The sequence below is a fragment of the Pongo pygmaeus genome, chromosome 13 (genome assembly GCF_028885625.2).
Source record: "Pongo pygmaeus isolate AG05252 chromosome 13, NHGRI_mPonPyg2-v2.0_pri, whole genome shotgun sequence".
NCBI classification, from domain to species: domain Eukaryota; kingdom Metazoa; phylum Chordata; class Mammalia; order Primates; family Hominidae; genus Pongo; species Pongo pygmaeus.
The window spans coordinates 40151327-40165499 of record NC_072386.2 but is presented as its reverse complement, the minus strand read 5'-3'; the positions used below and the strand labels follow the sequence as shown (position 1 = coordinate 40165499).

The 14173-nt window shown below is 31.9% G+C and overlaps 1 protein-coding gene across 5 annotated transcripts in view; it reads left to right on the top strand.

The window, feature by feature from the left end:
- CNTLN (centlein) overlaps window positions 1-14173 on the top strand; it is a 353870-nt gene that overhangs the window by 168409 nt on the left and 171288 nt on the right. For all 5 annotated transcript variants that reach the window (XM_054501408.2, XM_054501409.2, XM_063650530.1 and 2 more), the window contains exons 9-10: window positions 11464-11640; window positions 13434-13559. In XM_054501408.2, the coding sequence (XP_054357383.1) occupies window positions 11464-11640; window positions 13434-13559 (303 nt within the window). The remainder of the gene's footprint in view (window positions 1-11463; window positions 11641-13433; window positions 13560-14173) is intronic.

The following is a 14173-nucleotide window of genomic DNA, read 5'->3' as shown; positions in this document are numbered from 1 at the left end:
TGTTTCTTCTTTAAAAATTCTAATATATTCTACCAATCATTATACATTTTACCAGATGAAGGTTAAGCAGAAGTGGTTAGAGTGAGTGTCCTTATCTTGTTCCTAATTTTAAAGGGAATTCTAATATTTCATCATTGGGAATTAAGTTAACCATAGTTTCTCATAGATACCTTTTAATCATGTTAATGAGCTCAATAAACTAATGTCATCAATGGGTCATAAATTTTATAAAATGTTTTATCTTTTCATACCTCGGCTTTTCCATCCTTTTAAAATTCCACTTAATTCATTTTACTGTTATTTTGTTTGCTTGTTTTTAATCTCTGTCTCCATTAAGGAGTAAGATTGGTCTTGTGTTTGGCTTTCTTGTACTGTCTTTATTTAGTTTTGGTAATAAAAATAGCCTTACATAGTGAGTTATTGAGCCAAAGAAAAAATTAGAAAATCGGACTATAAAGCTGATAAAATTCCTTAGAATGTAGTGCAGAGACACAGCATGATGGAAACTATGAAAGAAGTGAGTAGACATGGAGGAGAGAATGAGAAGTTCAAACCATATCTAATTGTAAAAGGTAAAATAGAGAACAGAGGGGTGGCAGTAGATATTGTGCTGTATTTTTTTTTTTTCAAATCTATGTTCAGTTTGACTTTAAATCTACAAGCTTCTTGTTTATTTCTTGAGTTTCTTTTCTTTTTAAAAACCGCTTATAACTAGCATGAGAGTATGATAATTTTATAAGAATTAACTTGGAAATCAGAGATCTTTTGGTGTCTCACATAAATAGGGAGAAAAGACATAATGGGCTTAGTTCTAGTGAATTCAAGGCAGATAGTTGTGCCAGGGTATTTGGAAATAAAGAGTACTGTACCTAGGGTTGCTTCTTGATGTCTCTAGATCGAGGTGAAGAGATCTAGAGAAAGTAGGTCTTAGCCTCAGTGCCTCTCCGTCAGCCCCATATGATGGTGGGTAATCTAAGGAGAGTCATGATCTTAGACCCAGAGTGTGCTTTCACTCTTATTAAACCCTGCATGCATGTGGCTCTGTGTGTGTGTAAAAAGGGTATACAAAGTAAATATAGAATATAAATTCTATATAATTGGAATCATATGGTTTATAAATTTGTATCCTGCTTGTGCAATTACCATTTCATTACAATATAATTTAACATTTGAAACATTTTTTGACTGCCTCATATTCTAACATAGGAATCCATTTTTTTTACGTAAACATTTCCCTACTCTCAGACATTTTACGTATTTCAATTTATTTTTTTCCTATTTATTTTATTCCAAGGCCTTTGTTTGTTTGTTTGTTTGTTTTTTTGAGATGGAGTTTCACTCTTGTAGCCCAGGCTGCAGTGCAATGACGTGATCTTGGTGCATTGCAACCTCCGCCTCCTGGGTTCAAGCGATTCTCCTGCCTCAGCCTCCCAAGTAGCTGGGATTACAGGCACGAGCCTCCACACCTGGCTAGTTTTTGTATTTTTGGTAGACATGGGGTTTCACCACGTTGGCCAGGCTGGTCTCGAATTCCTGATCTCAGGTGATCCACCTGCCTCAGCCTCCCAAAGTGCTGGGATTACAGGCGCAAGCCACCGCATCTGGCCTCATTTATATATATTTATTCTCATCCCTGATGGTTTCCTTAGGATGAATTATTAAAAGTAGAATTACTTGGTCAAAGGTTATGAACCTAAGGCTTTTGAATATATATTCCCTGCCAAACTGCATTCCAGCAAGATTATACCAAGTTGTCTTCTCACAGTATATGAGATTGCCCACATTTTATATTCTTGAAATATTTATTATAATTTAAAAACAGCCTTTTGTTTTTCAAAACAAATTTATTCCTTTATTATCTCTTTGGAAACTAGTGAGGGTTTTCACTTTCACTTTTATGTAGTTTTTTTTTGTAAATGTTCTGTCAGCTTGTATTTTTATCTTGTTTGCTTACAGATACACATGACCCTTTAAATATATGTTAGGGAATGAGTGCTATATAATATTCGTCACAGTATATTATTTGCTCACTTTGTTAATACTTTCTAGACCTTGTAGATGCAGTTCCAAGATAATTGAGACCTTTTTTTGAAGACTTCTTCTTAAGATTGGGCTCCACGTACCTCTTTCTGCATTAGCAGATATTAAACTTAATTGTTTTCCTTGTGTATCTCCATCTCTGGACTCTGAGCTCCTTGAGGGCAAGGAGAGTTGAGGCCTTATCCTTTTCTCCCCACTGCCTTCTCCAGTGATTGACAATCTTAAGTTCAATAAATGCTTTTTGAATGAACACATGAAAATTCTTTGACATAACAATTGTAGGAAGTAGGAAGTAAGAACAGTAAAGAGTTAACATTTGGAAGGGATTATCTAATTGTGATGTGGGGAAAAAATGTCAGTAGTAGTTAGCTTTGTTTTCTTGCCGGAGGGTCTGATACTGATAGTGACTATTTGGCACTAACTAAAGTATAGTATTTTGGTTTTTCAGGTGGTAGGGAGAAGATCTCATTGTAGTACCTTTACTTGGGCTCAGAATGCTGGTAACTTTTGTCATACTTTAGTTGCAAAATATTATGCCAGAGTTAATAATTGGTTTGCTTTTGTTTGGTTTTTATGATTTTTACTTTATTATTGTTTCTATTCCATTTTTTTCTCATTTTCAGCATGGAAGAATATCAATCTTATACTTTCTCTAGGTATCTTGCTGTACAGGATCAAAATAACTTTCAATATATTAGGTCAAGGTGCCACAAAGATAGTACTTTTATATTATGCTTATCATCTTATTTTCATACTTAACTAGTTTCGAGTTTATATGTGTAAACTTAATTTGAAAAGTTAACTTGATTTATTCTACAGCATTATTGTAAATGAAAACTACCTTGTAATTTGTTGCTTGATTTAATTATATTCAGTAATTTATATTTTTAATTCAGTTGTATATGTAGATATGACCACACAAATATATGGGAAATGATTTTTGGATAGTTTGATATTTAATCAATTTTCAGGAGAGAACAACTTAACAGTAAAATATAATGTTATGATATGATTTTTAGCCTTAATAAATGAAAGACATTTTTATTTAAAAGAAAAATTTGAAGTCTTTATCTTTTGTAAGTCTTAACTATAAACTTTTTTTCTAAAGGCCATTGTGTGTTATATTCACAAAATTTGAACTTGTTGTCATTCAACTCCACTATCCTGCATGAAAAATAAACCATTTCTACTATAAAAAGAAGGCTGCCAATAGATATTCTGATATTTCAAGCTTACTTTAAGTTCCAGGTAGAATGAAACAGCCCAATATATTAAAATCTAGAAATTTAGCATATCTAATGGAAACTGCAACTCAACTTTAACTACTCTATAGTGGCACTTTTCTTGCCGCTATAATAAAACTTAAGAATGTTTAGTGATTTTTTTTCCTACTATTATTCAAAATTACATTACCCTTACTGAAATCTGAATGGCTTTTAGTGGATTAATTAAACTATAGCTGGTTTGCCATCTGGGTGCAGCTTGTTTAGCTGCCTTTCCACAGAAAAATTTCTCATGGAGTAAAGAGTATTGTTTGTTAGAATACAGCTGCTAGGCTTTACTTTCTAAAAAAACAAATAATTTATGCTTTCATACATGAGATTTGTGATGAAAATTAATTTGTAAAATATAAAACCTATGATTGCCTTTTAAAATAATACAATACAAGCTTTTTTATATCTTTATGAATTTGTAAAAAATATATTGTATGTCTTGATAACCTGTAATATTAAATAGAATCCTAGGTTTAGGCTAAATATGAAAAAATGGGTAAGAGGGAATTAACTAAATCTGATTTTTATGGCTCAAGTGGTTTCATTAAATTAGAGTGCTCTGTGTTGTTCATTAATGAACTTGTGCCATATGCTTTAACTGTTCTGGTCAATAGCTGATAAAGAAAGGCTTGTGGATTTGCTTTTTTTCATATAAAGCTGGATAAAAATATCCATGTGATGGGCTTTTATCAAAGGAGTTACTTTGAATTCAGTAACTACTACTGAGGCAATATGGCTCGCAATTTGCAACCCAAAGGTAGTCATACATTATTGGAATACAGCCTACTGCGCTTCACATTACACAGATGTGAAGGCCTGATTATAGCTGCTTCATAATTAACAGTGATCGGATTTGTTTTGTGGCATAAATGGTGCATGTGTAGAACATTAGCCATGGCACTCTCATTCAAATTCAACTCAAGGGCTCAGCGGCAGGCGGGTCACGAGCTTCAGGGAGTAGAAGCACAAGCTCCTCCATATGTTCTTGCTGCATCTTACTATGGCTATGTGTGCAAGATAAGTTCCCCAAAGAACCTAATCGTGTTCTGTAATTACAGCGCGGCTTTCTGCTGGCTAGAAATGAGGGAGAAGCTAAAACACTCCCTCATCAGATAATTTGTAAATTACTTTACATGGTGGATGCCTAACTCAGTTGGTTTTCAACTGCTGAAATTATAAATAATTGTAACAGATGTGGCAATATGGCTGGTCTCCAATAAATGAGGCCCTTGATAATTTGGCCAACCCTTTGACAGGCCAATTTAATAAAATGTGAACAAAATCTTCTTGCTAATAATTTATCATCCTTTTTCCCAGTAGAATAAATTTAATTACCCTAGCAGTTAACAAGGTCACACCCAGATGCCAAACTCGGCTACAGTTTTGATAATGCAATCAGGAATTGAGAGGTGATGACAGCGTTGTTGTTTTTTTCATTACCTGGCTTCACATAAACACAGGTGGCGTAGCTTTCTTGTCAGTTTTTAATAATTACAGGCTATTATGGAATGCATAGTTAGCAGATTGAAAACCACACTTTAGTGAATTTGTTTGAGTATGATTGAGGTTTTAATGTATAGAGATGATAATGTATAACAAGCGTAGTCCCTTGCTTATACCATTAATGTACAAATTTTGGTTGTTTTACTGGTGACATAAGTGTTAAGTGTTTATAAAACTTAGAGTATGTATTATAATAAGTAATGGATTATACCCCAAAGTCACATATTTAGAGATACACCATAAAAAAGTTTAATTCCATGAATTTTAGAAATTCATTTTAGGATGCCACTAACAGAAACATTTTAAATATCCAGATTTGCAAATTCTGGCAGAATGTGAGGCTTATAACATATTTTGGAAAAATCTGAATGTGTTTTATTTTGCTATTTAAGATAAAAAGAAATTTGTAGAAAAATCAGTCTTTTCATTCTAGCTTTTAAGTACTGTCAGGATTAGTTTACTCTTAGGATTGAAATCTATAGGTAATTTGTATATTGTGGAGTTATCCTAAACACTCTTGTGTGACATGTAAATATTATTAATTTTTGTCAGTACAGTGTGATATTTACATGTCATAGAATAAATACTTAGCTTGTGGTTGCTCAATTTTGTACCAAAGATGCTACTGTCATTTACTGGATGTATGTATAAACCAATAATTGTCATCTACTGGATATAAGTATAATTGAGTTGTAACCCACTCGGTGTTAAGTTTTATGTAGTATATGGAAGAAGTTAAAGTTTTGGAATTAATTTTTTTCCATTTTATTTTGCTGTTAACAACTTGACTGTACCATATAAGTATTTAGATACTAAAGGAAAGCTAAATTTGACTGACTTGTTTATTACTGAATTTTGCTATAATGTGATAGTGTTATAAGCGGAGATGGTGATAGTTTATTTTTTACTCAAATGTAGTCAGTAATTTAATTTAATTTTGTGAATTACAAATGCTATCTGAAAATATTTGGTTAAAAGTGAATAGATGGAAGAAATGCAAATATTTATATTTTTAAAAAGAGTGCTAGATGAATTTGTTGATATTAGACATTTTATTACTCAATATAGTGGCCTTTCTAAAAATGAAGTGTAAGTTTAAACTAGTACACTTCATTTTATTTGTGAATTTTTATTATAACAGTATTTTGATTTACAATATTATGTTACATTGATATTATTTTTTTTTCTTTTTTTTACAAGAATATACGACTATTATTAAAGTCATTTATTTTCAGGATATAGATGATTCAGCTAACAATGTTTACTTTATTAATTGGTAATAGACATATTGCTGCATTTCCGAAATCAATTTTAAATATAAAGTTAATCTCTGAATATGGGCATTTCATGAGAAGAAAAGTGTGTGTGCATGTGTATGTGTGTGTGTGTGTGTGTGTGTGTGTGTATGTGTATGTATACACAGACATTTATATACTCTGTTGTATTCCCAGAGGATTTGAATTAGTTTTCAGAGAACAGTCATTCAAGTAGTTAGTTTTTCTGATATATACGTATATGTTAGATATTTTATATATACATGTAACAGATTTTATTACACACACACACACACACACACGCACACACACACTTGACCCGTGCTTGATTTTCAGTGACATATTGTTTTAAGAAAAGGTATTTCTTTTGCTGAGGTATCATGTGCTTTTAAAAATGTTTTTGTTTTGCTATAGGCTTTGTTATGTGTTGACAGGTTTGGAATTCATAAATTTCTTAAAGCAAGTGAGATAATGTTTGTAAAATGCTTAGCCAGAGGTAGGAACTAAACACTTTTTTGCTAAATGCTAATTATTATCATCATTGCAATGTAGTAGGAAAAAATATTTAATTATAATTTGCTAATAAAACAATTCAAGTTACAATTTTTATAATTATTATAGCTGTGAAACAATTTTCTATGTATTAGGCAATATTCAGTCGGCCCCCACTGTAATAATGCCCTACAATATTTCTTGGATTTAATGCAACATGACTATATATTTAAGTTGTATAATTTAAAAAATAGTAATTTGTATAACACCTGAAGGACCTTCCCCCATGCCTTCTATTCTATTTAATATATATCTTCTACAGAACTTTTCAATTAAAATTAGCTCTGTGAGTCAGTGTGAAAAATAAAGTTATGTATTAACAATGGCAATTTAAAAAGATTATTTCCACCTGGGAGCCTTTAGCCATGTAGTCAGTCCACGAATCATTTTTCTTCAGATTAATTATAGTATAGCACTATACCATTGTATTCCAAGAATGTAAACTAAAAGGGAGCAAAATATTTTTAATATTAGAGAAAAAAATTTATTTATAAAATGTGAATAATTGTTAGGAAGGAAAGTTAACTTTTCAAAGATTCTAGGATTTAAAGAGTAATAGAATGAACTTCCACAGAGAGGAGATTGGTTAACTTGATTTTGCTATACATGCAAAGCAGCCCTTAAAAAGGTTAAAGATATGTAAGGTTATATGGAGATCTATGATGATATACATATATATCATATATTTTATTATATATACACATAATAGTTGTATGTGTATATGTTTGAGATTATTAAGTTTTTAAAAAGCAAGTAAAAAAGTACAGTATGGCTGGGGACAAAAGAGTAGCTTTACAAGTGGAGTAATCTGACAAAACTCTACTTCAGCCAGCTGATCAAACTGAATATCAACAGTCATAAATCATGTTGATAGCATATACCCTTGATATGATGTGATGAAAATGGCACTTTACCTCTATGATCTTCCTTCTCAAAACTCATAACCCCAGTCTAATCATGAGAAAAACATCAGACAAATCCCAAAGGAGGGGGCATCCTACAGAAAACTGTCAAGGTCATGAAAGACAAGGAAAGTCTGAGAAAATAGCCAAAAGGAGCTCTAGGAGATATAGCAACTAAATGTAATGTATCCTAGATGGGATCCTGGAAACAGAAAAAGGATATTAGGAAAAAACTAAGGAAATATGAATAGACTATGTCCTTCAGTTACTAATAATGTATGAATATTGGTTCAGTAATTGTAACAAATGTACCATACTAATTTAAGATGTTAATAAATAGGGGAAACTGAGTGGGTGGGGGTAGGAGGTCAGGGAGAACTCTGCATAGTATCTGCTTAGTTTTTCTGTACATAAAAAAACTGTTGTAAAAAATAAAGTCTATTAATTTTTAAAAGTATGTTAAATGACAAAAATATAGTAGTTAACTTTTTTTTTTTTTTTTGAGATGGAGTCTCACTCTTGCCCAGGCTGGAGGGCAGTGGCGCAATCTTGGGTTGCTGCAAGCTCCGCCTCCCAGGTTCACGCCATTCTCCTGCCTCAGCCTCCCGAGTAGCTGGGACTACAGGCGCCCGCCACAGTGAGACGGAGTTTCACCGTGTTAGCCAGGATGGTCTCGATCTCCTGACCTCATGATCCGCTCGCCTCGGCCTCCCAAAGTGCTGGGATTACAGGCGTGAGCCACCGCACCCAGCTGTTTCCTTTTTTTTTTTTTAAAAAGTCTGGGAGATATATCACAAACTTACTAGTAGGAACTTTGAGGGATGAGATTGTGAAGAGACTTTTATTTCCCCTACCTATACTGAAATTTTTACATTGAACTTGTAGTCATTTTATTTGCAAAAAAATAAATATTTCTATTTTGAAAAGCATTTAGGCCGGGCGCAGTGGCTTACACCTGTTATCCCAACACTTTGGGAGGCTGAGGCGGGCGGATCACCTGAGGTCAGGAGTTCGAGACCAGCCTGATCAACATGGTGAAACCCCTTCTCTACTAAAAATACAAAATTAGCCGGGCATGGTGGCAGATGCCTGTAATCCCAGCTACTCAGGAGGCTGAGGCAGGAGAATTGCTTGAATTCAGGAGGCAGAGGATGCAGTGACCCGAGATTGCACCATTGCACTCCAGCCTGGGCAACAAGAGTGAAACTCCGTCTCAAAAAAAAAAAAAAAAAAAAAAAAAAAGCATTTAGTGACATGTCCATTGTAAAGTCTTTAAGGAAATTCAGGTAAGTACAAAGAAAATAATTCACATTACAGTCCCTCTACTTAGAAATCACACTGTAACATTTCAGGGTTGTTTTTGTACCTTATGCATGTTTGGTGAAATCTATTTCTACATAGTATAATATACCCTTTTGTACCCTACTTTTCTCAGTTTATCATAGATATCTTTCCATTTTAGCCTTCAGCATAATTAGAAATAAATTAAAGGTTTGGTACATTTTTATGGGCTTTGATGCATCTTTCATAATTTCTCTAGAAAATTGATAGCAGATTATACTTCCACCCACTACCACATTCTCAAAGTAACACATAAACTGGGTCCAACCAACATTTGAAAATTTGGACACTCTCCTTAGAAATCCTAATTCTTTGCTTTTCTTGAAAAATCAGTAAATCTAGCAACAGTGGGGCACATTCTTCCCTGAAAACAATTGGCTGGAGTTGAGCAGCAACTGCCCTAAATTCCCTCCTTACCACTCAGCAGTGAGGCTGAGTGTTGACACTTCATTTTGCTCATATTTAATACTTAAAAAAATGGTTTTATTAGGAGAAATGTAAAACACTTGTTGTAAACATGTCTCTAACAAAAGTGATAAAAGGCAAGAGAGAGACAAACCAGACTTAAAGAAAATGGGAACATGAATAAGTTACTTTGTGGAGGGGAGGGACATATCTACTTGGTTAATATGTATGCAAAATGCCTCTGTTGGATGAATTTTAAAGCTATTACTTTAAAACACACCAGACACGTATTTATTTATCTGCATTATCTTCCTGGCTTCTATTCACTCTTTAATAGTATTTTAATTTTGAAGTTCTCTGATTGTTTATTGAGGAATTTTGAAGGAATGCTGCCTAAATATCCTTTATTGTTATCAAAAATATTAATATCATTAATATAATATCAATAAAATATTAGAAATGAATCTATTATTATAGTGACGGTATCCACTGTTGGAGCATTGTTAATGTCTTATATTTGAGTTGTTTATCATAGCTTCTTGACTGAATATTAATTTTATAATATTCCTTGCTATAGCATTATAATCCATTGATGACTTAGGAAGTTCATTTATTGATGAACACAGGTTTGTTTATTGGATATACCAATAAACTAAAATTATGTTTTTCTTGTGTTATTCTAAGTTTTTGTTTGACCTTAGACAAATTATTTAAAATTTATTTTGTATATGATAGGATGTTAATATATCATTTATAATTTTATTAAAGGAAACCTAGACAAGAGCAGGTAGCCTTTGAAATTGTTTAGCTTGGCAGCCCAACCAAAGGAAATATTTCTAAACCTCAAAAGTTTGATTATAAAACAGGAGAAAAAATAAAAAATAAAAGTTGTACAATGATTAAAATGGGGATAAAAGAATAGGGCAAAATCATTTAGACTTCCTGGAAGAGAAATGCTTAAAATATTTTAATTTGATGTTCAAAGCAAGATAATGAAGTAAGTAATATATTGTAGGTATGGTAACAGTACAATGTAAACAATACTTTGAGGAAGATAATCATATGGTAGAATAAAGGTTGGAAACAAATGAGGTGATTTAAATATGAGAAAAGTGTAACAGTATAAATCAAATATGGCCCCTCTCATTATACAAATTGCAGGTTACAATTAGGAAAATTTTACCTATCCTCTCAAAAAAGAAAAAAGCAGGCACAATTGGAAAAGGATGATGTTTCCCATTCTTGGTTCAAAAAAGTTAACCGTATATATTTTTCACATAATACTTAGGAATATCATTTAGGAAGGATGGGGCCCTTCATCAGTTTAAGTGCAAATATTTTCAGGGCTACTAGATCCTTATTGATACTGTTAGAATCATAAGATTTGACATTTGTTTGCCTGTAAGTCAACAAAAACTGTTTTCATGTGATTCTGTGTTTTTGTTTTTGTAAATGTAGTTGTTAATTTGAAACAGCGAATTTGCATGGGTTTAATGGCCTCGAATACATTCAGTGGAGATGGTAGTCAAATTTTGCAGAATTCCAGTTTTCATGAACAGGTTTCCTACAAGATTAGTTTTTTTGTGACTTCTGTTGTTAAAATGTGGAGCTTACCATTAGCAGTTTATCTGAAAGATGAATAAATTTCAAAGGAGAATGCTATAAACTATATTGACTTAAAATTGTCAGGGTTCTTTGAGGAGTTGTTATTAAATTAGGATACAGTAAAGGCTAATTGTACTTATAATGCTGTGGTTTTCCTTTTCCCGGGTTTATATTCTATGGTATTGTATGACTCTTGATGACCAGATGGTGGATTGACTATTTTGTGAGGCAATACATATGTGTATAATCAGAAATTTGAAATGACTCATTTATAGATGAGTGGTGTGTATCATGCAGCCATGCTTTAAATTTTTTTCCTTGAAATCTATATGACAGCATTATTTATGAAAATACTTGTATATAGACTCTTGGTTATTTTATTGGAAAATCCTATTCTATGGAATGAAAAGGTCCAGCTCCTGCTAGTTTATTATTAAAATGAAAATTTCCTTCTCTGAATATTTACAATTTCTATAATATAGTGTTACGTATAACTATTTACTATATTTATAAATAATGTAAGATACAAACATACATATCTATTTACAAGTATACTTTTTAAAATAGGTACCTCATCGCCCATCCTTATCAAGCTTAGAAACGTTAATGGTTTCACAGAAGTCTGAAATTGAGTATTTACAGGAGAAACTAAAGATAGCAACTGAAAAAATGTCAGAAAACATATCTGCCAACAAGGGTTTCTCCCGAAAGAGCATCATGACAAGTGCTGAAGGAAAACATAAGGTAGGGACATTTTGTCATTTTGTGAATTTGCCAGGATGAGGCTGGAAAGACAAGAGATGAAGTTAAAAAACAAATGGCAGCATTTACTTCTCTGCTTGTATTTCGGGAAGCTTTTGAAAAATATTATGTACCAAACTCTTGTTAAATAAGTTTTAGGAGTAAGGAGTTTTCTCTTTTTAAAGACTGAATTATATTCTCAAATTAGTTAATTAAATATATTATTAGTTCTATACCCATTTTGTCAGTAAATTAACATTCTTATAGTAAAACTTTGGTAAGTATTCCTCATCTCTCTAATATATTAATGTATCTGATTAAAAATTTATTTTTAAATGGTATTTACTCACTTTTCTAATTTGAATTAAAAGAAAAATATATCTAATATGTCTTTCAATCAGATATGATGTTTAAAATACTGTCTGTGTGGAAAATAAAATAGTAAGTGAATTTTAACACTAACTTCTGCACTTGTTATATATTTTTATAGATTTAAAGGGATAGCATTAAGAGAAAAATAAGCAAATTTTACATAGCATGTTTCTCATTTATTAATGTCTCAATTTTTTTAGTATTCATTACATAGTTGTGTTATGCTGTAAAAGATTCTACAGAATGTTGACTAATATAAAAATTCTAAAATATCATGTAGTACATATGTTATTTCTAGATAAACTGAAATAACATTTTCCTCAAAGTAAGAGTTTTAGCGTATTTTTCACATGCTTGTTACTTCAGCAATAAAGGAATAATAGTTTTTATAATAGGAAGCCATGTTGTTAAGATAATTGTTTTTGTTTCTTTCCATTTTTTCTTATGGGTAGGACAAACTATCTTAATAAAGGAAGTATTTAAAATTTGAACCATGTTTCTGTGGTACTGTTATTCATGCTCTCTAAAATTATTAGCATTTTCAGAAAATGAGATATATTTATTAAAACATAACTGCATTATACATTTCTTGCCATTTTGAAGTAGTTTCACAAGCACTGAACTTTATTTAAATGAAAGAAAACATTCATAAAATTGAAATACAGCATTACCGGGCCTGATTTGGTTGCTTGCACGATTGCTGAAATTTAAAAATGTACGACTTTGACTTTTGTCTGCTTTTAATAAAAGTCAAGAAAAAGAGAGGGGTATTTTGATCAAAATTTTCTTTCTTTTTGTAAGGCCATGCAGTAAGGATGAGCACTGTGTTGCCCAGCTTAATAGTTGCTTTCACATATTCTTTCTCCAGATTGGTATATGAAGCTGTACATAATATAAACATATTCTTGTCTCTAGTTAGCCACATTATAGTTAATGACCATATGGTCATTATGGTATAAGATCTACTGTCTGTTGTATTTATATTCCTCAAGCATATTGTTCCTTCAACTTCACAGTGTGTTAAACTATTTCAAAGGGAAAAAAATCCTTTCCCTCTTGTTTCTGGTTGTCCTATCAAGTGTAACCTTGGACCCTTATAGAGCAATTAGACCAGCCTCTATCCCCTCCTTTGTAATGAGGTTTCTTGCATTTCTGAGTCTATAACCCTTTAGTCTTCCCTAATGGGACATCATTATTCTGAAAGAAACAATGTAAATGTAAATGAATATTCTCATTAACGAGTCACAGAGAAACCTTTAGCGGTAGCACTGTGGTAATTCCGCTTGTTATTTCTCTGGTATTCCATGCAGGATTTTTTTTATAATTCATTATTAGTATTCAAAATTACTTGTTCTTTAATTTTGCATGTCTTTCGTAATCCAGTGTTCCAACTAGTTCAACCATGTCCTTGTTTTATTCTCGAGGAACCACCTGTGAAACGTTCAAGGTCTTTGTCCCCAAAGAGCTCTTTCACAGGCTCAGAAGAGCTACAGAAGCTGAGAAAAGCTGAAAGAAAGATTGAAAACTTAGAGAAGGCACTACAACTAAAGGTGAACATTAAATCATTTCTTTAGTAGTAACCTTGCAAAGATAAAAATACACCAAAGTAAACATACAGTTCACAGATTACTAGTTGTCCTTTTTCTTTCCTGAATTTAATTGCCTGTATAAAAGTGTATAATCAGTTCATCTTGTTATTAAGATTTCTGAGGATTATAAAATAATATAAAATATTTGCTACTTGAAAAGTAAATGTTTATTTACTACTTTCAAGTTATTTGGTAATATTTTGTCTTAAAATTGGGAATAAATTTCTTAACACTTTCTCAAAGGCAAAAAATAGAATTGTAGCAAGTGAAAAGAGAATTTCTTTTTCTTTATATATGATAAACATATGAAAATAAAAGTGAGTTTAAAAGCATATTAACCTAGCTCAGATCACTTACAATTATCCTTTAGAGAAAAATTACATTTAGTCAAAATGAAATATATATATTTTTTCATTTCAGCTGAATTTGTCTCAGAACATGTGACATTTGAATGAGCACTCTACTCATGTTTAAGAAACATATATGTTATCGACCTGTCTTTGAGAGCTTATATTAATACTTCCTAATTCATACTTTGTGAAATCTCTTTTCCAATATGCAAGTTGTTCATACAT